At 38.5% G+C, this 21,528-nt stretch overlaps 2 protein-coding genes across 4 annotated transcripts; one reads left to right on the top strand and one right to left on the bottom strand.

Annotated features, from left to right (window-relative positions):
• The first annotated feature begins 218 nt into the window (after positions 1–218).
• LOC147618119 (uncharacterized) lies at positions 219–2,938 on the top strand. 3 transcript variants are annotated; one of them, XM_086775367.1, is made up of 3 exons: positions 219–711; positions 1,113–1,242; positions 1,565–2,938. In XM_086775367.1, the coding sequence occupies exons 1-3, from the start codon at positions 612–614 to the stop codon at positions 2,388–2,390; spliced, it is 1,056 nt and encodes a 351-aa protein (XP_086631493.1). In that variant the 5' UTR covers positions 219–611; the 3' UTR covers positions 2,391–2,938. The 3 variants fall into 3 exon arrangements, with proteins under 3 accessions (XP_086631493.1, XP_086631495.1, XP_086631494.1); XM_086775368.1 differs by lacking the exon at positions 219–711 and adding an exon at positions 746–1,019; XM_086775369.1 differs by lacking the exon at positions 1,113–1,242 and having other exon boundaries at positions 232–711.
• Positions 2,939–9,429: 6,491 nt separating this feature from the next.
• LOC147618118 (uncharacterized) lies at positions 9,430–13,142 on the bottom strand. The gene is made up of 11 exons (XM_086775087.1): positions 12,703–13,142; positions 12,640–12,647; positions 12,405–12,505; positions 12,188–12,319; positions 11,800–12,112; positions 11,143–11,400; positions 10,755–11,045; positions 10,421–10,671; positions 10,265–10,339; positions 9,778–10,160; positions 9,430–9,701 (listed from the first exon to the last, which is right to left on the bottom strand). Exons 1-11 carry the CDS (start codon positions 13,140–13,142, stop codon positions 9,572–9,574), a joined length of 2,382 nt encoding a protein of 793 aa, XP_086631213.1. The 3' UTR covers positions 9,430–9,571.
• Between the last annotated feature and the right edge of the window lie 8,386 nt (positions 13,143–21,528).

Below are 21,528 nucleotides of genomic sequence, written 5' to 3'. Positions count from 1 at the left end.
TGCAAGCACAAACAAAACACTATATTGCATCAGCCACCTGCTTCTGACGGTCCTTATTGCTACTCATAGTCGTACCTTCGGGAGGGTCTGTTGTTACACGATTGATAATAAGCGCAAAAGTGCTTTGCAATTATAGTATTTTTCTGTGTATGGAGACTGTGTGTAAGAGAGAGAGAGAGAGAGCACAGTGTGCGTGTGTGCGCGCCGTAACAGTGTGTGAGACGAGAGAGAGAGAGAGAGAGTGTGTGTGTGTCTGTGAATAATCTCTTCTCTTTAAAATCTCCTTTCTTACTCCATCAAAGAACAGCTACAGACTGCACCAACAAAAACAAACGGACTGGCTATGATCCGTTATTCCTATATATACTTTTCTTCTCCTATCCTTTTAGTTGTGTGTGCGTGCGTGTGCGCGTGTGGGTGTGGAAGTGTATACAGTATTGCACGAACCTTTGCTTCTGACACACACACACACACACACAGAGATCAGAGGCAGCTCATCCTCGTCCACCTTCCCTTATTATTATATCGCAACGTTTTGCACACCTTTTCATAGCGCTCTCTCTCTCTCTCTCTCTCTCTCTCTCCCAACAATAATTATAAATTTCTTTACCATGCGGAAAAGCTTATGGTCTCCCGACGAAGACGAGAAGCTCAGGCGTTATGTGGCAACGCATGGTTGTGGCAACTGGAGCGACGTTGCCAAGCATACGGGTATTACTATACCTCATCATAACTGCTTCAATTATTAATGTATGCTTAATATTAGCCTTAATCTTAATCACGAGTACACATTTGCCAATGATTAGTGTCATGTTATAAGTTTACTGCTAATGATTAATTGTATGCTACATGCTTGGTCCTAGTGTACTATATGCCTAAGGCTAGGCTATTGTTTAATGGTATGCTTAAATATATTCTTGACCCTAGCATGCTATATGGTTAAGGGCAATTATTTATTGATGGGTGTTTAGCCTTACCCTTATGCTTTTGATTGAGCGATTGCCTTTTCATGCTATATGGTAAGGCCAATTTACTGATTGTTTATTATATACTTGGCCTTACTCTTATGATTCTCATTGAGCTGATTGAGAGGCAATTGCTTGCCTTTCCAGGTCTCCAACGTTGTGGCAAGAGTTGTCGGCTCCGTTGGATCAATTATCTGAGGCCAGATTTAAAACGAGGCCCTTTCTCAGCCGATGAAGTTAGGCTTATAGTGAACCTCCATAACAACCTTGGAAACAGGTGAACCAACTGAATTACTCAAACTAATTGCGTTCATTTCGGTGAATAATGTAATGAACTACATGGGTTGACTGGATTAATCTCGATGAGTTGATTAATCTTTCAAGCTTTTCTAAAGAGTTAATCATAGGCATATCTGCATATGGTCAAATACGTAATGTGATGAATATTAATCCCTAAGCGTGACGCTCTAGTTATTTCCCTTAATTTGCTATTCTCTAGTATCAAGGAATCCATTTAAAGATTGATATGTGGGATTAATTAATATGATTAGTACTCTCTGATGCTGTACTTATAGTTATGTTATAATTGATGTGTGTAGCTGGTCCAAGATAGCCGCATATCTGCCAGGAAGAACAGATAATGATGTGAAGAACTTCTGGCACTCTTATACAAGAAGCAGGCGGTTGCAAGACAACAATCACAATGATATCCAGACGAGCAGTGAGTTAGGAAAGTGCCATGAGCAGCCAACTACCGTTATTAATAAACCTAAGGTAGGCTTACCCTATAAAGGGATTAATATTAATGTTGCCTCCGGACTACAGAAAATCAAATGCAATAATGCTGATACCAGCCCATCATCACAACAAATCAAATGTGACCCTCAGAATGATTGCGAGTATCATTCGCGAAATCCCATGCTGCAAGAGGCCAATAATTACTGCATGAATTCGAAGCAGGTAATGCAATTTGGCCATGAATCATCAATTTTGCCACTAGCTCAATGCAAAGAATTGCAGTCCGAGATTAAGGAATCACCCTTTGTTTGTCCTCCTCCTGAAGCTTATGACATCAATACACACTCTTACAGTGAGATGACAGTACAAATGGCAGGCAGCTTAATCAATCCCTTAATCTCACTTAATCCCTCCTTAATCTCGCTAGACCCCCAGATATTAGATAATCATGGCTTCTCCTCAATGCCGCTTGATTATTCTGAAGACAAGCCCCCTGAAGGGTTGCAGTCAGTGATATGGAGTTTTGTCAATCGTCAATTGGAGCCAGCCTCGTCTGATCCTGCAGTTAACAAGCAATTAGCAAGCCAATCAGAGCCGGATGATGTGCTAATTGATCACAACATTGAAGCTTTTGCTTATGCTAATATACAGTACTCACAGGCGCAGCTGGCCGGTTGTTTTTCTTGATAATTATGCACACAATGTGTACATAGTGAGGTTCCTTTTAAGCAACACAGTATAAACCTCTCACAAATACGTGATTATTCCAGATTACTGCCCAAATTAGCCGTTAATGCTGGAACGTAAGAATCATCAAAGCGCCGAAGATAATGGGTCTCACACAGTCTCAAAGGATAAGAAGCGGAGGAGGCAGCGTGCTATTTTACACAGGTATCAGATTAATCCACAAAGCAGGGTAATTGACAGCAGACGACATGGTTTTGGTTGCCTAGCTACACCGATTCAGGACTATGGCCACATACATTTAATGTACAAATGACCAACGTAAATCAGACCACCCATTGTTTCTCTCTATACCGACCATGCAAATATCATTTATCATGTATAATTAGGTGTCCTACAACAAGGACAAATAATCTAGGGACCATGTAAAGATCGTTTTCACGTGTATGTATGTATATGTACAGTAGTGTATGCAACAACAAGGACACATGTAATTCATTTTGCCTGCGAGATCTCCTTTGTTACGCCGCAAGTAGTGAATATATTATTTGCCACGTCATCTGCATTCGTCCTTACTTTCTTTCTTTCTTTAAATTTTTTTTAAAAAAAAGTAGTAACGCGGATTCGCTTTTTCAAGCTGGTTGTTGTTGCGAGTGGTTGGTTGGTTTGGCAAAAAAGGGGTTGACAACGATTCATCAAAGGTGGAGTGGTCCGAGGAAGAAAATAGCCAACGCTAGAATTAGAGGTTCCTCGTGCCCCTTTTATATATATATATATATATATATATAATTCATATATGTATATATATGTGTGTGTAAAAATGTATGCATGTATATATATAATATACATATCCACAGACACACACATAAGTATATACATGTGTATATATATAACATATAATACACACACATGTCTACTTTTTAAACTTCCAACCAGTGCTAGTAGAATTTGAAGGTTACAATACCCTTCCAAGGGGGTCAAAACCTTCACAAGAAGGGTGAAAACACAATTACCCTTCAAAAGAAGGAAAGGGTTTTGAGAAATTTAGTTATATGTCGTTCGAAACCTTTTATAAAGAAAAGCTAGTTTAAAAAAGCCCTTCAAAAGAAAAAATAGGGGTGCCTTTCAAATTCTAGGCCTACTTCCAACCATCTACCTTCTCAGACATGGCAAAAAGGGCATACCATTTTTTCCCCTTTTGACCACATGTTTGACAGATGGAAAAAATGGCCAAAAGGGTGGTCATTTGTCTGCCTTTTTTTCAAAGTCTTCTTTTGAAATAATAGGACGAAATTATATCCACCCTTTTGACCACATTAAAAATAAATAAATGACCCCTCTTCTCTCAAAGTATTTTTCTTCCAAAAAAAGGGCAAACATATAGCCATCCTTTGACCACATTCTTTAGAGATTTGGAAACAGCCAAAAGGGTAGATAGAAGTTCACTCTTTTTTCAAATTGATGTCCCCAAAAAGAATGGATCTAGTGTCTATCCTTGGGCTATTTTGAACACTATTCTCATTAACGAGATAAACATGGAATGTGCCAAAAATATAGAGAGAGAAAGAACAAAATCTCAAAAAATGAGACAAACCCAAAAAAAAAGGTTTATTCGCCTAAATCTCCACCACCACATGTTTCTAAGTCTAAGTAACCACTCTAGACACAAGTCTAAACATTCTGGACATAAAACTTAGGTCATATTTCCAAAAAGAGATTGTTCTACAATATGGAGCGTCACATCCGCCCCTCCCACATTGTCTTGTGCATAAAGGAGAAGGAGCATAGTCAAAGGAGGGCATAAATCCCCATTAAAAAACCTCACCTACTTTAAGAGCCCTCAGTCATCACATACTTGATCGAATAATATATTAAAGGTAAGCCCCAAAATGTCATATTTATGCATTGAATTATTTAATTTTACATAGTTTGACTTGAAAATTATCATTATCCTTAAATTATTTTAAATTAAATAAATAGAATATTCAACTCTCTATAAAAAGAAAATTTGTAGAGAATTGATTAACTTGAACGTCAAGTGTGTATCAATTGGAAATAAGTTCCTAAAGCAAAAGCCTATGCCTTATGCAAGTAAAATTACCTTAGGGAAATCTCAAAAAGTATCCTAAGATGAGAACACAGTCCGTTGAACCTTAGGGAAAATTATCCTAAGATGAGAACCATATTACATTGAATTTTTTAATCAAAAGGATTTGCATATGGCTAAGTATAGGGTAGCCACCGAATTAGGGTAGGTACTTGAAGGAATATGTAGAATGGTTATGCCTTAGGATTAGAAGTCAATATTAGGTAATTTGGGAAAAATCTCACATTTTGGGAATCAATTACTCCATATAGTTTTGGATATATCTTAAACATACTAACTCCAAATTTGTCAGAGATCATAGATTTAGATTCTACTCTTCAAGATCTTTCCGATGATATGTCACATGAGGGGGTTTTGACAAACTTTTGGACAAGTTAACCATGGACCCATTTTTCAAATGGGAATGGGATTTTTCCCAAATTATCTAATATGGTGTTTTAGGGTAATCTTAAGGGTTTAATCTCAATAAATAGGCCAAAAATCTAGTAAGTGGTGACCAAGAATTAGAGAGAGATGATGGGAATTAGCACCCTAACGCACACATATAGCTGATTTATGCCCAAATAAATATAGGTTAAAAATTTAAGGTAACTAAGGAGTAATAAATTAACGTGAAAAATTCAAGCCTAGATTAAGTATCTTGAAGAAAGATGATAGAGTGTGCAATTGTGTGCACAAATGTGCACTAGCATAGTGCAAACAAGCTAGATTGAAATAAATCCCTTGTGAACCAAATTGATAAATTAAATCTTAATCAGGGAGAAATTTTAGCAATAAATCCTTTGAATCTTAGCACGTCAATAGATGATTAAACTGACTGAATCTAGTGAGAGAAACTCCTACTAAATAAGGAGAGAGAAGACGTAGATGAAATTATACTTCTTTCTAGAAAATTTGTTAAGATGTGAAAAAAAGAGTCAATTTGATTTGAGGTAAAAATGTAGAAATTTAAGCATGCCATGTTAAATATTTTGAATCAAAAACTTTCAAATTATAATTGCACTATCTAAAAAATAATTAAAGGCAATTTGATTTGAGGTAAAAATGTAGAAATTTAAGCATGCCATGTTAAATATTTTGAATAAAAAACTTTCAAATTATAATTGCACTATCTAAAAAATAATTATTGATTAGCCATCTTAAGTTTGAAATAATCCTTTAACATTAATAATGTTGAGAATCAACTATTTTCTAGATTCTAGAATGTTTAAAGAAGATATGATATTTAAGGATAAAATTGCTATTTATTTTTTTAAAAAAATTCTATTGGTAGCAAGAGAAAATATTATGGATGAGTGAAAAAATGAGGAGGTATCTCCATGGTTTAAGTATCGATAAATTGGCAAAGGACTTATTTCTTTTAAAAACATCAATCTTTTAAAGCCTTGGCTAAGCCTTCAAATAAGTTACCATTTGTACTGATGCGTAGTTGAGTTGTACAATTTTTCCTTTCATGTTTCACTTGAAAACGAGTAAAGCTAAGTAGATTTTATGGTTCTTATGCAAAAATACTTACCACACTAGCTCATTGCTTTTTGAAGAACCCTATAATATAGCCATAGGTATGAAAATCCTTAGTTTGAAGTTGACTAGTTAAGTTGGTCTAAAACAACTTATGCTTATTAATAATTGGAACGAGCTAGCTCACTAAGTTGGTATAAGTAATGAAGATTATAGATGGACTAACGTGATTGGTTAAGATGGTCTAATAAATTAAGATTCTAAACCAACTACCCTGATTGATTAGTTAAGGTATGGGCTTTGTATTTTGGTTGCTTTTTTAGGATTGGCATTATGAGCCTCAATCACAATCGGTGACCCTGTAAGACATTCAACCAAGCTAAGCATGCTCTCTTGAGCTTGCTTTTTGCATTCCGCATATGTCATGTGATCATTATTATCCAGTTGGGATGGTTGGGTGGGTTTAGTTTCTTGATTGGTCTATGTGGTGCACTGAGTGGAGAGTAAGAACTTTTTTCATCCTCACTTAGTGACGTACTAGAACTTGTTTCGTCGTCTGACTTTCTTTGGATTGTCACGTTTTCATTATGTTTGCCCATGCGACGATATCGAATTTTCCTTTGGACTTTTGTATCATGTGTCACACATATGGGTTTTGTGGTTTGTGTGGTGGCTTTTGATGTGGATGCTTCTGCATCTTATGTATCTTTTGGCTCTTTTGTGTTTATGTCCCCTTTTGGGTTTATGTCCTCCATAGCTTCTTTTCCCTGTCCTTTAATTCAACCTTGGTTTCAATAGTTTGTTGTCCCTTGTTTTTCTTGGGTTTAGAAGGTTTTGCTTTTTCTTTTGGGTTCTGTTTTAAAGCATGTTCTTATACCCATGTTGAGGTATTATTTTTTGAGTCCTTTTTTACCATCTCTCGTGCCTTAGCTTGTAAGTGTGTAAGCACATTCAAGGGTACCATGACCATCTCTCGTGCCTTAGCTTGTAAGCACATTCAAGGGTACCATGACCATCTCTCGTGCCTTAGCTTGTAAGCACATTCAAGGGTACCATGGCCACAATTGCCCATTTTTTACGCTTAATATGTTAAGAGTTGTATTTTTTGTGAGACAAGTTGCATGGAATCAACTCGTCTTGGGCAATCTTGGAGCATGTGATCAATGCCACATCGTTCACACATGGGTCGCAAGGTGTCAGTGACTATGGGCATGGAAGTATTCCAAAATGTGCAGTCTACTACCTTGTGAGGTCTACGACAATAAAAACACTGAAGTGTTCGATTAACTGACTCATGTGATCAGTTTCTACCCTTTGGATTGTTTTTGCTTGGTGCACGCGAGATGAAGGTTTTGAGTCAATTGTGGATGAAGTGGGACACTTTTTAGTATCATGGTCAAAGGTTTTATAATATATGCAGTATAGAAGAACAGGTGCCTTGTATGCACAATGGGGATTGGGATGGTCGTAGTGATTGCACTCAACATAAGGCATTTTGTTCCTCACTTGTAGAGTCATTAAGGAGATGTCTGGTTTTGAAGGTTCTCATCCTCTCTTACAGATGTCGATTGAAAGGTTTTAAGCAAGGCTGCATAGAATGCGGGGAATGTCCATTCCGAGATCGATCTTTCTTTTGCCATTGCTTCACTTGGTTTAGATGAGGAACACCTCGTAGCATGATCATCTTCCAGCATGTTATCATCTAAACCATTTGCTTCTTTACAACATTGATCGAATGTTCCGGATTGGATACAATGATCAAGTTGTGTAAGCTGTTATTCTTCAAGCCCATCATGAAACATCTCTTCAATTGAACATCGTTTAATTTTTTCCATGACTCACAATGTGAGTCCAAGAGTTTTATCCAAAGCATAAAATCTGTTGCTCCACTCCACCAATCACCTAATCTGGAAAAGCCATGTATAAAGGCTGATTTCAAGGTTTTGAAGTTGGTCTTGATCGCAGGCATCAATGTGATGAACCATCGACTAGCTTTTCACTCTAATCATAGGTTCAACGCATGTACCTTGGTGGGACAGTTGGGATTTCCAAAGGCTTCACATCTCTGTTCAAACATTTGAATGAATTGAACATGGTATGTTGTTCCATTGTATTTGCCCATAATTTTGGAAATTTGTACGGCCCTATTTCTGTATGAGTTGTGACTCACTAAGTCCTTAGGCTACCCCCCTTCCTAGACTAGTCAGTAAGTCCAGGGTGTGGGCATCCAGGAAAGGGTTGGTACTTATAGGATTTGCCGGGAATGTTAGGTAAGGGACCAAAGCCCAGTGGGATCGAAGTGATAGGGGGTGTAAAACCCGATGACAAGCTTGTTATAGGCATAGCCAATGATATCGGGAGGTGCATTTGCGGCATAGATCTCAATGGCTTGAAGATGTTAGCCATTGGGTTCAGTCCTTGTGTGATCCCTGGCAATCCCTCTATGTGTCATGTCGGAGTGCCTAAATGCTCCTAAATGAGCAAACATAGGTTTTTTCTTTTGCTTTTTATATTCTCCCACAACCCGTTTACAGCCTCAAGAAGCTGGGCATACTCTTCGTTGGGTCAAACGGGTGTCCGTTCGCCCTAAATAGCTTAGGCGTACACGTGAATGACAGAGATAATTTTTTGGAAAAAGCGTATGCTAGTAACTTCCCGAATCGAAGAGGAGGTCCTAAAACCTATTTTCCATCACTGTCTCAAGGCCGTGAAATTTTTCAAGAAATTTTTCCCTGTTTTAGAGCATATTTTTGAGAGTGTTCCAAAAGGAATTTTGAAAAACTATGTATGAGGGAGTTGTAGTATTTTTGGAGTACTACAACTTTGTTTCCTTGAGTCGTCCGTGATTTTATCGTTTCGATCCTCAAAAAGTAGCCCGAATATGGCTCGTCGTCATTTTTACACTGTTTTTAGGAGATATAGGCCCTCCAAATAGGGGGGTGCGTCAATACAATGAGCGTAAACCAATGAGCGTTGCAAGCAAGGGTATTTTATGAGCAACAATTCCGAGATAATAATAAAACCTTATTTCCCTATGAAATACAATACCTCCTAAAAGAGGAGCCACAAGAATATGCTTTAACTGGTTGGCTGCTTGGAAATAAATAGGCAAACAATTAGGTCCTTGTTACATGTTTGTAGTCAACACAGAGAAAAATTTTGAAAAACGCATCATCAACAAAAGTATTATAGATGGATTTAAGAGATATATTGGGCAAATTTCATCATGTCTAGGACTATGTGCAATTTTAGTAAAGGTCCATGAATGTGATATTAAATCATCTAAGTTGCCAACAAGAAGGTTCATTGTTCTTTAGTTCAAGTGAGAACCAAATTCATGCGATGTGCATGATTTCAGGGTTCTAACATCTCTAGCCCCAAACATACTCATGTATCTTATGAAGCTACAGAAAAACATTAATCATCAAGCTACAAAAAGTACCAACAAAACAAGAGAATGGCTTGTGAATCCTTTATGACATAGACCTGCAATCCACCTAATACAAGAGTCAAGTAATACATCATCTATCAAGCTCAAAAAATGAAGCTATGAGTCTGTGTGGGGGGGCAGGAAAGCATGAATCCACATAATCCAAAAATAGCGCTATGCAAAAGACTACTTCTCATTTGCTTCATCATCAAGAAAAATACACCTTCTCCTACGTTTCTCCCGTCCCAATGATCGATCATCCACAGTGGTGCTTGTCATGTGTATTGCCATTGCCTCTGCATAACATGGTAACTCACTTTAAACTTCCATGACAACATCAAAGAAAAAGAGAAAAGAAAAATGTAATAGAAAGACATGCATGTTTTACTTACTAGTCGGATGGTGCATCATGCACTTCATAATCACCAGAGGATGTGTCACTTTCTCCAAGGTCTGCCACCTTTTTTGTGCCATAGATCTCCTCTATATATGGTGAAAGGTAATCCTTGCATATCTCCTCATCATTATCAATGACCAAGCAACCACGGCCGGTGTGCATAGATGCCTTTAATATAGGCCCTGTCCCAGTCCCCAACTCCAATATTGTACCTGTTCGTGGGCAAAGAGCCTCAGTAAACATAAGCATATGAGAGGGACTCCTCTCTAGAATCCCTCGCCAACTACCACTTTTTCCACCACGTCGTGCTCTATTGCTTGAAGGTAAGTAATGACCAATAATCTCACAAGAGAGGTCCTGCTGCAAAATATTTCCCACCTACAAATTGAAATACACATAGTATCAAGTGATCACATTCAAAAATAACCTCCAATCATTTAAATTCAATGCACTCCTAATAAGTACTGAAAGTGTCATCCAACCTTTAATGCACTCTCACTATTGAAAGGAGGATCCTTTCCCCTCTTGTGGAATGCCAAAGCATAAAATACATTCACCTATACAGGCAACAAAGAAAAAACAACACAATATTAGATGACAAATAGCAAGAATTAACATTCAAGTGAATAGACTTAAACCTTTTGCATATGTCCATGCTTTTGTAGCAGAGATAATGACTCAGAGCTCTCCATAATCCATCTGAAACCTAGCTCCAAGCCTGTACGCTTTGCAAAGCGCTCCACAGAAACAAGAGAAGAACTCAAGCAAAACACTAAGACCCATCCCATATCATCCATAACACATGATGCCGCCAATAGAGAGAACTTCATGTGGTCATCTGTAAGGACATTCCATTGTGGAATACCTTGAAACCCATGAATAGGCAAACCTGCATATTAATCATGTATATCAGCAAGTTCCTTTTACACAAACACCATCACAAAAAAGGAGTATACATCAAAAAAGTTTTACCAGTAGGAAGATCAATGAAAGTAAGGTCAACACTCCAACTACTTGGCTTGGAATTTCTCATCTTTGGACCTCCACCCAAACGCACATAAAACTCCCTCATAAAAGCAAACCCCTCATTGAAGTTTCCGGATGCAAACTCTTTTCCAAGCACTATGTAATCGTAAATCCAAACCTTCGAATGATTTTTGACTCCATGCTTCTCCACGAACAAAAAGCTAGAAAGTGGAGCATACACCATAGCTCCCTTGGTACTTGTCTTGTGTGCTATAGGACTCTCCAAATTACGGGTGTCTATAGATAGTATGTCCAACAAAAAAACAAATTAATAAAATCCAGAAAACTATTAAAAACAAATATTTAAATACAGTCCAGAAGAACCCAATGTTACCTTTTATTACATCTCCCTTTTTTTGAGAGGGACGCCCCTTGTTTTTTCCCAAAGCATGCATCTCTAGCTCTTCTCTCTCTTTGATAGATTTCAACTCTGCCTCCATTTTCTTCCTTTGCTCGTCTGACATCTCGCTTGATGACCCAGAATCAGATTTGCATTCTCCTTTTAAATGTTGAAGGTATCTCTCCTTCTCCTCCTCTAGGCACTCTCCTTTCTTCATGTCAATCCACCAAGGGCAATGCTGTCTCTCCCAATCCGTCAAGATAAAGACTCCATTAGGATCTTTACCTTCACGAAAGATGGAAGAGGTATACATACTATAGGTTGGAGGAGAAATCACAACCCAAGCCTTGCATATGTCAGGCAGACCATTGATTGTTTTCTTGGCTATTAGATGCATTAAAAACCTACAAAAGAGATATAATAAATCAACTAAAAAATAAACACGGTTCATAAGATTTCAAGAAACAATGAAAAAAGAGAATTACCTATAAACCAACCGTCTTGAGGAGTTTTTTAGATCCACATGCTTGGCCGACGGAGTTGCCACACTCATCTCTTTCTGGAGTTCATAAAACAGCACTCCTCTATAACGGTTTACAATATCTGCAAAGTAAGTCTCTATGTGCACATCGGCAGGTAGCTCCACCTTATTCACCCCCTGAGTAGAATCTACCACTTGGTGTAGAAGCCGTGTGGCATCCTCCAATACCTGATCCATCCAAACCTCCTTTGCAAGCCAAGGAATGTAGTGGTGATCTCCAAGTGGCATACCATAGCTCTGCCGAAAGTTCTCATCTGCACCTAACATCTTTAACATTTTCAGCTTGAGATTTTGGGAACAAGCAGCACTAGAAATGGCATAAAGTTTCTCAATTGAGATCTTAAACTTCTCATCCTCAAAGGGCAGCTTCCATAATACATTGAACCACTCCTCTGAATTAGATGGATTTACCACCGAAAGATTCTGTGCCACCAACAGAAAAGAATTAGAAGAAGAAATGATTGTGATGCCAAAGAACCAAAAGCAAAAGATACAAACCCGTGTCATCCTTCTATTATAGGATTTGACGACACTCCTCCTAGCTAGTGTCTCAGCCTTAATACGCTCATCCTTTGCCAAGCTTGAGGGAATCTTCTTAATTGCCAATTCTAAATCTGATTTCCATTTATTCTTCAAAAAATAACAGCCATTAAAAAAACACTTAATGACAAAGATAGCAAAGTAACATTCTTAACCACCTTTATTAAGTACTTACCCCATATACAATGGGTCCAAGAATAGCTTGAGTGAGAGGATACCAAACTCGCCTTCCAGATTGTGCCTCCCTAGACCTGGCCTTCTCCATTGACCTCTTATCTTCTTCCGTGAAGGAGTCAGTGAAATTAGATGGATCAAGAGAGCAAACCGTGCTTGTATGGAATAAGTAATCTTTGAGGTTTGTCTTTACAATAGCCTCTTCATTCATTCTTCATGAAATAAATAGAAACAACCATAAGAACTAATCAAAACAACCATAAATACAATGTTGAATATACAAAATGTTGAATACTCACATGTTTATTCTTTGAAGTGCAGCGATAAGCCTCATCTCATCTTGTTGATTAGGCACAATGAATTGCGCCATAACTCGAACATGTCTCTTCTTATCATTACGATACATCTCCTTGATGCTCTCAAGCCAAGAAGCGGTCCTGTGATTTCCCTCCCAAACATAAAACATCTTTCCACTTAACATAGACCACTCATCTTTAGATGCAATCTCCTCCTCAAACTCTGCATTGACAAGCTGCCAGTTTTTGTCCCATGTCTTCATGATATCTTCATCCACATCCTTTGTGTTGCCATCTGGTAGATTTATGGAGAGAAGAAACATACCTTTCATCATCAAATATCCTTCCTCTTCAAAAACCTTCTTTAACAATGAGAGATCTTTTCGAAGCTCTCGCACCCTCTCGTTGACCAAGCATCTACACAGAGGGATCAATGGAGGCATGGAACCCTGATTAAGTGCCAAGCTGTCTATGAACTCAGACCCATGTGGCTTGATGATGGATTGTGGAATAAGATCATCCACATCTTTCTCATCCTTGTCACTAGAAGCATCAACCTGTTGTTGAATCGGTATGAAAGGCTCAGTTAGAACTTTGTCTCCAGCTTCTTTGCTAACTTCCTTTTGAATGTGACTCCCTTGACCACTCTCTGCCATTTCAATGGTCTTTTCACTGCCATCACTAGGTGGAGATTTTCGCTTTCTTCCCACATTCTTGGCCGTTGATGTCTTCCTTTTTCCAAGAGCAGGTGACTACAAAAGACATTAAGAGCAAGTGATTATACAAGACATTGTTCTTTGCAACACTATTTCGCCAGCGAAATACATAAGGATGGAAAAACACTTGACATTACATGCATTCAGAGTTGCATAAGACAAATTCACAAATTTCAAGGCATTCATGCACCTCAATTAACCAAAACGAGGAAATTTCAAGGCATAAGAAAAATTTCATAACACATACATGCGAAATCGAAAAAGTCTTCATCACAAATACCTTTCCACATTGCATTGAGTGGAGGATGGATGTGTACTCCAAGTTGGGAAGGTTTCCACATTGTAGATAGGTATGCTCACAAGAACACACACATACACTATTTCGCTGGCGAAATAGTGTATGTGTGTGTTTTAGTTACCACAAAAACACACACAAACACTATTTCGCTGGCGAAATAGTGTGTGTGTGTGTTTTTGATAATCTGCAATGAGTGTGTGTGTGTGTTTTTGATAATCTTCTGAGCTTGGCCATCACGACATAATCCTACAACTATGAAAAGGCGAAATAGTCTGTATGAGTTTTGGCTACCACAAAAACACACACAAACACTATTTCACTGGCGAAATAGTGTGGGTGTGTCTTTTTGATTGTCTATCATATCATCATCATCAAGAGAGCAACAACATCATCATAGTGATGGATACATGTGCAAATACATCATCTCCTTATCATAGTGATGGATACAAGTGCAAATATGTATCCTTATCAATACAAAATGAGATCTTGTGTGTGTGGTGGCATCCTCATCCATCTAGAATATCTATCATAGGAGAGACTATGATTATCAAGAGGATCGCCATGCCCGCTATGAGAGGTGGAGTATCCTTGTGTCACTCGAATTGGATTTATCATGTGGAATGCTACGATTGAAAATGAGCTTATGAACATCGAGTGCTGGGAAATCTGGTCTAAGGTTTAGGCCGCACCTCTATTGCCATGCGAGCGCACAAACACACTCACACACACTATTTCGCTGGCGAAATAGTGTGGGTGTGAGTATTTTATCCGTCTGTTATTTGTAATTTACTGCTGGCAGTTTCTCCTCGGCGGAAACGATTCCAAGTGCGCTCAAAACGAATGCCTATCTATTCCATGCGTAATCAGGCCACGCGTGCCAAAAGACTCCAGTCTTTCCAGCAGAGCAAGATGCGATCGATGGATGCGTCTTTAATTGTGTGAGATAGACAAAACAATCAGTCCGATTCGCAGGTTTCGGCGATAGCGCACAAACACACACACACTATTTCGCTGGCGAAATGGACTCGAAATACCTTGCTGCTGCCCGCTGATCTCCTTGTCGCATGCTTCATATCTGCTGAGGCTGAAGGCAATACTCGGGAGACTGCTCAGGCGCAGAGGCAGAATACAAAGCTCGGGCGCAGAGGCTGAAGGCAATGTTTGGGAGAGCTCCGGCGCAGATGAACGAACTTGCAATGAATTAGAGTCAACAAACTCACACACCCAAATTAAAGGCTCTCTGACTCACACACACCTACCCAAATTAAAGGCTCTCTAACTCTCTCTAACTCTCTAACTCTAATCCGAGTTCACTTTCCAGGGTCTCCCACACTCGCGTCCATCAATCTCTAGCCTTAATTCCTTTCTATGGGCTCTCTCCCTCTTTGTCTCTCCGGAGATATTAGGTTGCACCTAGGTCCTTTACTCACCCACCCAGTCACTTTAACCACTCGCCCAACCCCCCTCTGGTAAGCGGATCTAGAGAATCTCTCTTTAACTCTCTTTAAAAAGGAGGCGGCAGCTTGAATGACACACACACTTGTTGGGTTTAACGCATTAAACGATTATATATTCTCTTTACGCTACATATTATAAATAATAGCTATTTTTAACCTTTTATAATAATTATTTGATTAAAGATCTTGCCTCATAACAAAAAATAAAAAGGACACTCTTTATAAAAGAAGTGTCGCCTCTAACAGGTCGACGAGTTCTTGACAATGGAGAAAGCAATTGTTCAAGATGAGAATGGTGTCATTTAGATGGAGTTCGTAACAATGGCTGGATTTGTTGAGGTGTCCAAAAGAGAATTGTCTTTACATTTTGGCCTGACAGAGGAATCCATCCACCTTCACCAAGTATCTGGTGATCCGGATGATGGCCTGTATTTTGATCTTGCATCTTACCTTAGAGAACAAGAAGTAATGTTTCACCTGGATTTTCAGTTTGGAAAGGTATTTATTGTTCGTGGAGATAAGGTGCCATGCATCCCTTCTCAAGATGAAGATTTTACAGATCTTGAAGTTGAAAAGAGGATTATAGGTGACACATTTCAAGAAAACGATGATGCTACAGTCAGTATAGTGCAATTACTCAGAAATCTTCCATTGAGGAACTCATTGAGAAACACTTTTATGCAAGCTAATGAAATAAAACAAGTGTCAGAGCTACCTAATAGATATGATGGGAATATAATGTTCGAGCTGCCCTATGCAAATCCCTCAACAAGAACCATTGGCATGGAAAGCAAGTTGGATGGGCATACTTGGACAAATGAGATGACAAGCAACATGTCTGGATTTGAGGGAGTAGTGAGATACAGAAAGTGTGGTGGCCATTTACAATGCCTTAACAACTTATGCACTGGCTTGCAACGATCTAAAGTAAAAAATGAGAAGCATTGGACTGGTCGGTTAACAAGAGTTTGTCCAGAGGGCTCAACAACAGAAGGATTCGGAAGCCTTAAGTGCTTTTATTGCAAGTCATATCCAACTTGCGTTGCTCAATGTACATGCAAGCTGGTGCTTTGTTTTCCCAATGAGATTGCAGGTAGAAAGGTGTCTAGAGGTGTCATACATATTGGCCACCACATGCATCCAGTTGCAGAGGGTGTTTCTAAACAAATTCTGGATAATGTCCATGAAAGAGTTAGTAGAATGGTTTCTAGAGACATTGGTGGTAAACCCAGATCTTTTCAACTAAAACTAGCAAAGGAGATTGTCATGGAATCTTGTCTTTTTCAACAACATGAAGGAGATGTTAAAGTGTCTGACAGCGACTTAAGTGTCTTGCTGGCAAAACTAGCACCTGCTCTCGACAACAGAAGGTTATCACGTTGGAGGAGAGACACACAAGTTGACTTTGGACATCCATGTGGTGACTTTGAGGCTCTGCTAAAGCTCAAATCAAAATTGATGTTTGATTACTTTCAGAGTATTGCATTCCCTGGGCAGATAGAGTTGTCAAGCTTCGAAAGGTGTCATGTCTTTAAAATGTCAACCCAAGGACCAGGTAATGGAGTAGAGTTGGTTAATAAAATGAGGCCTAAAGGTGAGTTAGGTGGCTGTTGGGTGTTCTTTGACTTTGTGAAGAGAATGCATGACTGGACGACCATGGCTTGCCATGTATATAATCCATTTGTGCAAGAGATGCAGACCATTGCAATAGGGGATTTTAAGGTCGAGGACACAGAGTCCCAGATTTTATTTTGGACATTGTTGAATATGGTTATGGAGAAAAAGGGTTACAAGAAGGCATGTTTCAAGGGATTCATGGCTGATGAGGCTCAGGCTAATTGGCGAGCAGTTAGGACAGTTTTTAATGGAGGCCCTGAAAATGTCATGGTTGGAAGAGAGAGGTCTTGCTCCTTTCATTGGGAGCAAAGCATGCAGCATCATGCAAAAAAATGCATTCCCTCTCATAGCCAAGAGGAGTTCAAGTCACGATGTCGTGCATGGAAAGCAGCACCATCAGAGGAGGCTGCTGAGCAGGAATTGGACAATCTTTGGACATGGTTGCAAGAAGGTCATGCTGACAAAACCAATATCTCAGCTTTGCAAACATGGTTAATATGGTGGCATGCAAGAGTAGCTCACTGGGGTGAATACATGGTCAAGGTAAGACAATCTAATATGGAGTTGACTCCTGCCTTGTAATTTTGATTCATTTATCTTATGTTTAAATTTGTTCAAATATGCAGGCCATGGAGGGAGATGAAAAGTACCTTGTTCCAAGAGCAAACTTGGCGGAGTCTATGCATGGGAGTTGGCTGGCATCCAATGATGGGGTGAAATACATTTCACTCTACAATGCTTGCTATAATGACCTTATGAATACTCTAATCCAACAGTCAAAATATGATAGCTATCTTAAGGGTGGCCACTTTGGATGTGGTCCTGGATTGGAGAAACTTAAGAGACGGGCCTCAACAAGTGCAATCCCACCTGCGGCAAGAGAAATTGTTGATCTCACAAATGAGGCTGCTGTAGAGCTGGGGGCTGCCAATAGGTCTCTCTCCGCAGATGGTGATTCTAGGTCTGTTCGACGAAAAAGACGAGGTGTATTAAAGAATCCTATCAAAGAGGGAGATTCACACCGACCAGAGTATGAGTATGTCACTTATAACACACAACATCACGGTGCACCCAATGTTTTGCAGGAAGTACATAATGAGGGAGAGGTGGAAATACATTCAACAAGGTGGGCAATCAGAAGGACAACACCAGGGAGTAAGGTGCGGTGCCAAGGATACTTGAGAAATGAGAAACGAAAATGTAATGAACTTATTGATAAAAAAGGTAGGGCAGGATTACTAGGAGTGCCAGCACCATGTTTTGAGGGACTCATTGAAATCCCCTCTGGAACCAGGAAACAATTTGTATGGTTTTGTGGAAGTAATGTTGACCATACCTAGGAGCCCTCTCACAATGTAATCGAGAAACCAAGCACTAGACCTGCTGTGTGGCCCGTTGCAATTGGAACTTCATTGGATTCTACAGAAATATCTGCATTGTCAAAGGCAGGCTTTGATTTGAAGAACATTAGTGCAGAGGCACATTAACAAGTAGGGACTTCTCTTGCAAGTCATGATGATGCTGATGTGCATCCCATGAACCGCAATGGAAAGCTAGTGATTGTTGCCAGGGTGGTGAACAAAGAAATGCGGGATAGAATCAAAAGGGCTGCAGAGCTTATTTGCACTGTTCATGGGTGTAGGGTTGTTGTGCCAAAGGAGCATGTTGAATACACTTTATCGACTGAAGGAAGCATCAAGAAAGGACAAAACTACTTGGTTACTGTTTCAGCTTTTCCTTCTTGCACATGCGATGACTTTCAAAATCGGGAACGCAAAGGCAAAAGATACATGCCTTGCAAACACCTTTACTTTATTTATATGCATGAGCTGGACTTGAATGTGGATCACCAAAAGTTTATTCACCAAGCAGCCCTCACTAAAAGAGAGTTGCAGCAAGCTTTGCGACTAGTTGCTTGATGATGTAATTTTTACTTTTTGGTATTGCGCATAGTCCATGTTGGAACTCCTTCAATGTATTTAATTTTTGGTGTTGTTTGCAAATTGCAATGAGTTGTAGCAAGCATTGCTGCTAGTGGCTTGACGATGTAATTTTTACTTTAAGAGATTTAAATTTCAATTTTTCTTTGATGTGCACTTTTTACTTGTATTCATAGGGAAATATAAGCTTCCTTTGTCTTTATTCATACTGCAATGAAACTTATAATGTATTTCTTTTTGGGATCTTCTTTAAAGTCATGTTTGTAATGGATTTAAATTTCAATTTTTTCTTTGATGTGCACTTTTTATCTTTATTCATAGGGAAATACAAGCTTCCTTGAGGTTCATAGTTTGGATATTGCAATGATGATGGCCCTTTTTTTTTTCCTTCACTCGCCACGCTCGACACTTTACGCTCGTAAAAAGGCCCCCCCCCAAATAGGGGTGTTGTCTAGAGTCCTTTTTTTTGGGCCGACGGACCTCTTCACGCCGTGAAGTGGACTTCACGGATTTTATAAATTTTGATTCTTTTAAGGTCACGTGAACGAAGGGTCTCACACCGTGAACCCTTATCGGTTCACACTGTGAACCGGATTTCACGAAAAGGTTAAATTTAATTTTTTCTTTTTGGTGCGGTTCCAGAGGGCATGAACCCTTAGGCCGTGAAGTTACAGAAAATGGTTCATGCTGTGAATCGGACTTCACGGAAATATTAAATTCAATTTTTTTGGGTGCAGTTCTCAAGAGGACGTGAACCCTTAGGCCAGGAAGTTGCAAAAAATGGTTCACGCCGTGAACCGGACTTCACGGAAATATTAAATTCAAAAAAAAATTGGGAGTAGTGGGAAATACGAATTTCTCTTTTTGGGGGGGATATTTTTTGAATTTAAAATAAAAGAGATATGGGCATTTTCCCAAAAAGATAAGTGGGAATTAAAAAAAGTCAACCTTTTAATGACACCCTTACACCCTTCATAAATGACCCCCAAAATGCACAATTTGATAACTCATGAGCATCTACTCATTGAATGCTCATTAGCCTTAATGAGTTATAACTTATGTAAAAAAGTGATTATAAATTAATCTAAGATTAATCCTTTCACTAATCTTTCCCTCTTTTACACTAATCAAAGACTCTAAATAACCACTAATCTCTAACTAATTCACACAATTGAGCACATCATTGGATAGAGTAAGGAAATGCTAATCTTTGTGCATCAACAATTGTGTAAATTAATCTAAAATAGGGGATTAGTTAGACTCTTAATTATGGTCTCCTCTTTTAAGGTAAAATTAAGCAAAGAGAGTCAAATTTCTCCAATTAATGAAAAAATTGATGTAATTAGGTGTTTTGATTTATCTAGATGCTCTCAAAACAGTCAAAAGCACCAATTTCGACTACTCATATGATCAATTTATACTCCAATTAACACATTTTCTAATCTTTTTGAAAGATTAAGCTACTCCTAATCCTTACTAACACTCTAATCCAAACAATTTCAACAACAAACACATAATTGAACTAAAATTAATAATCTTAGTTTTATGTTTAGCACTAAAGAGAGCTAACATTCACTAAAACTTTCATTCTATTGCATTGTTTGATGCAATGGATGTAAACTAAGCCTAATACAAACTATGTGCAAGCCCTAAGAACATAAAAAACCACAATAACAACAACAAAAATAACAAATTAAGCTAAAAAATAAACAAAAGGCATTCTTTTCAAGAACAAAAAAGAGAGCTATTCTACACCAAATCTCACATAAATCACTATCAAATCCACATATTTTTCATGGGGAACCATTAATCAAGATAATGGGCAATGGGTAATGCATAGATTAGAGGAAAAACGATGGAAAAAGCCAAGGAATGGTTCTCCGACAGCGGCGCCAAAAATGTTAAGGCTCACCCTAACCCTCTTTGAAACACATCCAAAAAGAGATTACATGTGGTGAACTGAAACTGTCATGAGGATCTTTCCAATGGCCGAGCTCGTAACCCTTGAGGTATCCAAGCTCTACAACTCCTTGAGAAGCAATTCCACCGCGTCTCGCGAGCATTGTCACACTGCCGCGTTGCACTATGGGTACTCGTCCTCGTCTCACCTCACTTCACTCACACACACTCACTAGCATGCATTAGGGAGAGAGATTAGTAAGAGGATTATTAAGAGCAAGACTCAATTGCACAATGGGAGAGTATATTGTATTATGAAAGAAATTCACTTATATACATGGCCATAAGTGTTCACACTCACTTAAACTGTGGCTGGCGGGGCACTTTTAGGCTCATAAGAGACCTAATGCTATTACAATGACTACTCTCATAATATATCCATTAGGACTTCATCCTCACTTGCTATATACATATATATATATACATATATATATATGTATATATATATATATACATATACATATATATACATATATATACATATATATATACATACATATATATACATATATATATACATATACATATATATATACATATATATACATATATATATACATACATATATATACATATATACACATATATACATATACATACACACACACACACACACACACACACATACATATATATATATATAGCGAGAGAGAGAGAGAGAGATACACAAATACATATACATAAGCATACATACAAACCCATATACATATGTAGATATAGTCATACATACATATCTACGTAAATACATACATAAATACACACACGCGCGTGCACATGCACACATATATACAGACATACATGTGTGTATGTATGTCTGTATATGTGTGTGTGTGTGTGTGTGT

The sequence above is a fragment of the Cibotium barometz genome, chromosome 35 (assembly GCF_041138505.1).
Source record: "Cibotium barometz isolate CiBa-2024 chromosome 35, ASM4113850v1, whole genome shotgun sequence".
NCBI classification, from domain to species: Eukaryota; Viridiplantae; Streptophyta; class Polypodiopsida; order Cyatheales; family Cibotiaceae; genus Cibotium; species Cibotium barometz.
The sequence above is the reverse complement of the archived record's forward strand: the minus strand, read 5'-3'. Positions and strand labels throughout refer to the sequence as shown.

Coding starts and splice junctions, on each gene's coding strand:
- LOC147618119 (XM_086775367.1), top strand. CDS start 612: ATGCGGAAAAGCTTATGGTCTCCCGACGAAGACGAGAAGCTCAGGCGT. Junction 712..1,112: donor CGACGTTGCCAAGCATACGG/GTATTACTATAC, acceptor TTGCCTTTCCAG/GTCTCCAACGTTGTGGCAAG. Junction 1,243..1,564: donor CATAACAACCTTGGAAACAG/GTGAACCAACTG, acceptor TGATGTGTGTAG/CTGGTCCAAGATAGCCGCAT.
- LOC147618118 (XM_086775087.1), bottom strand. CDS start 13,142: ATGCCTCCATTGATCCCTCTGTGTAGATGCTTGGTCAACGAGAGGGTG. Junction 12,113..12,187: donor ATAATAGAAGGATGACACGG/GTTTGTATCTTT, acceptor TTGGTGGCACAG/AATCTTTCGGTGGTAAATCC. Junction 10,340..10,420: donor AGCATGGACATATGCAAAAG/GTTTAAGTCTAT, acceptor TTGCCTGTATAG/GTGAATGTATTTTATGCTTT.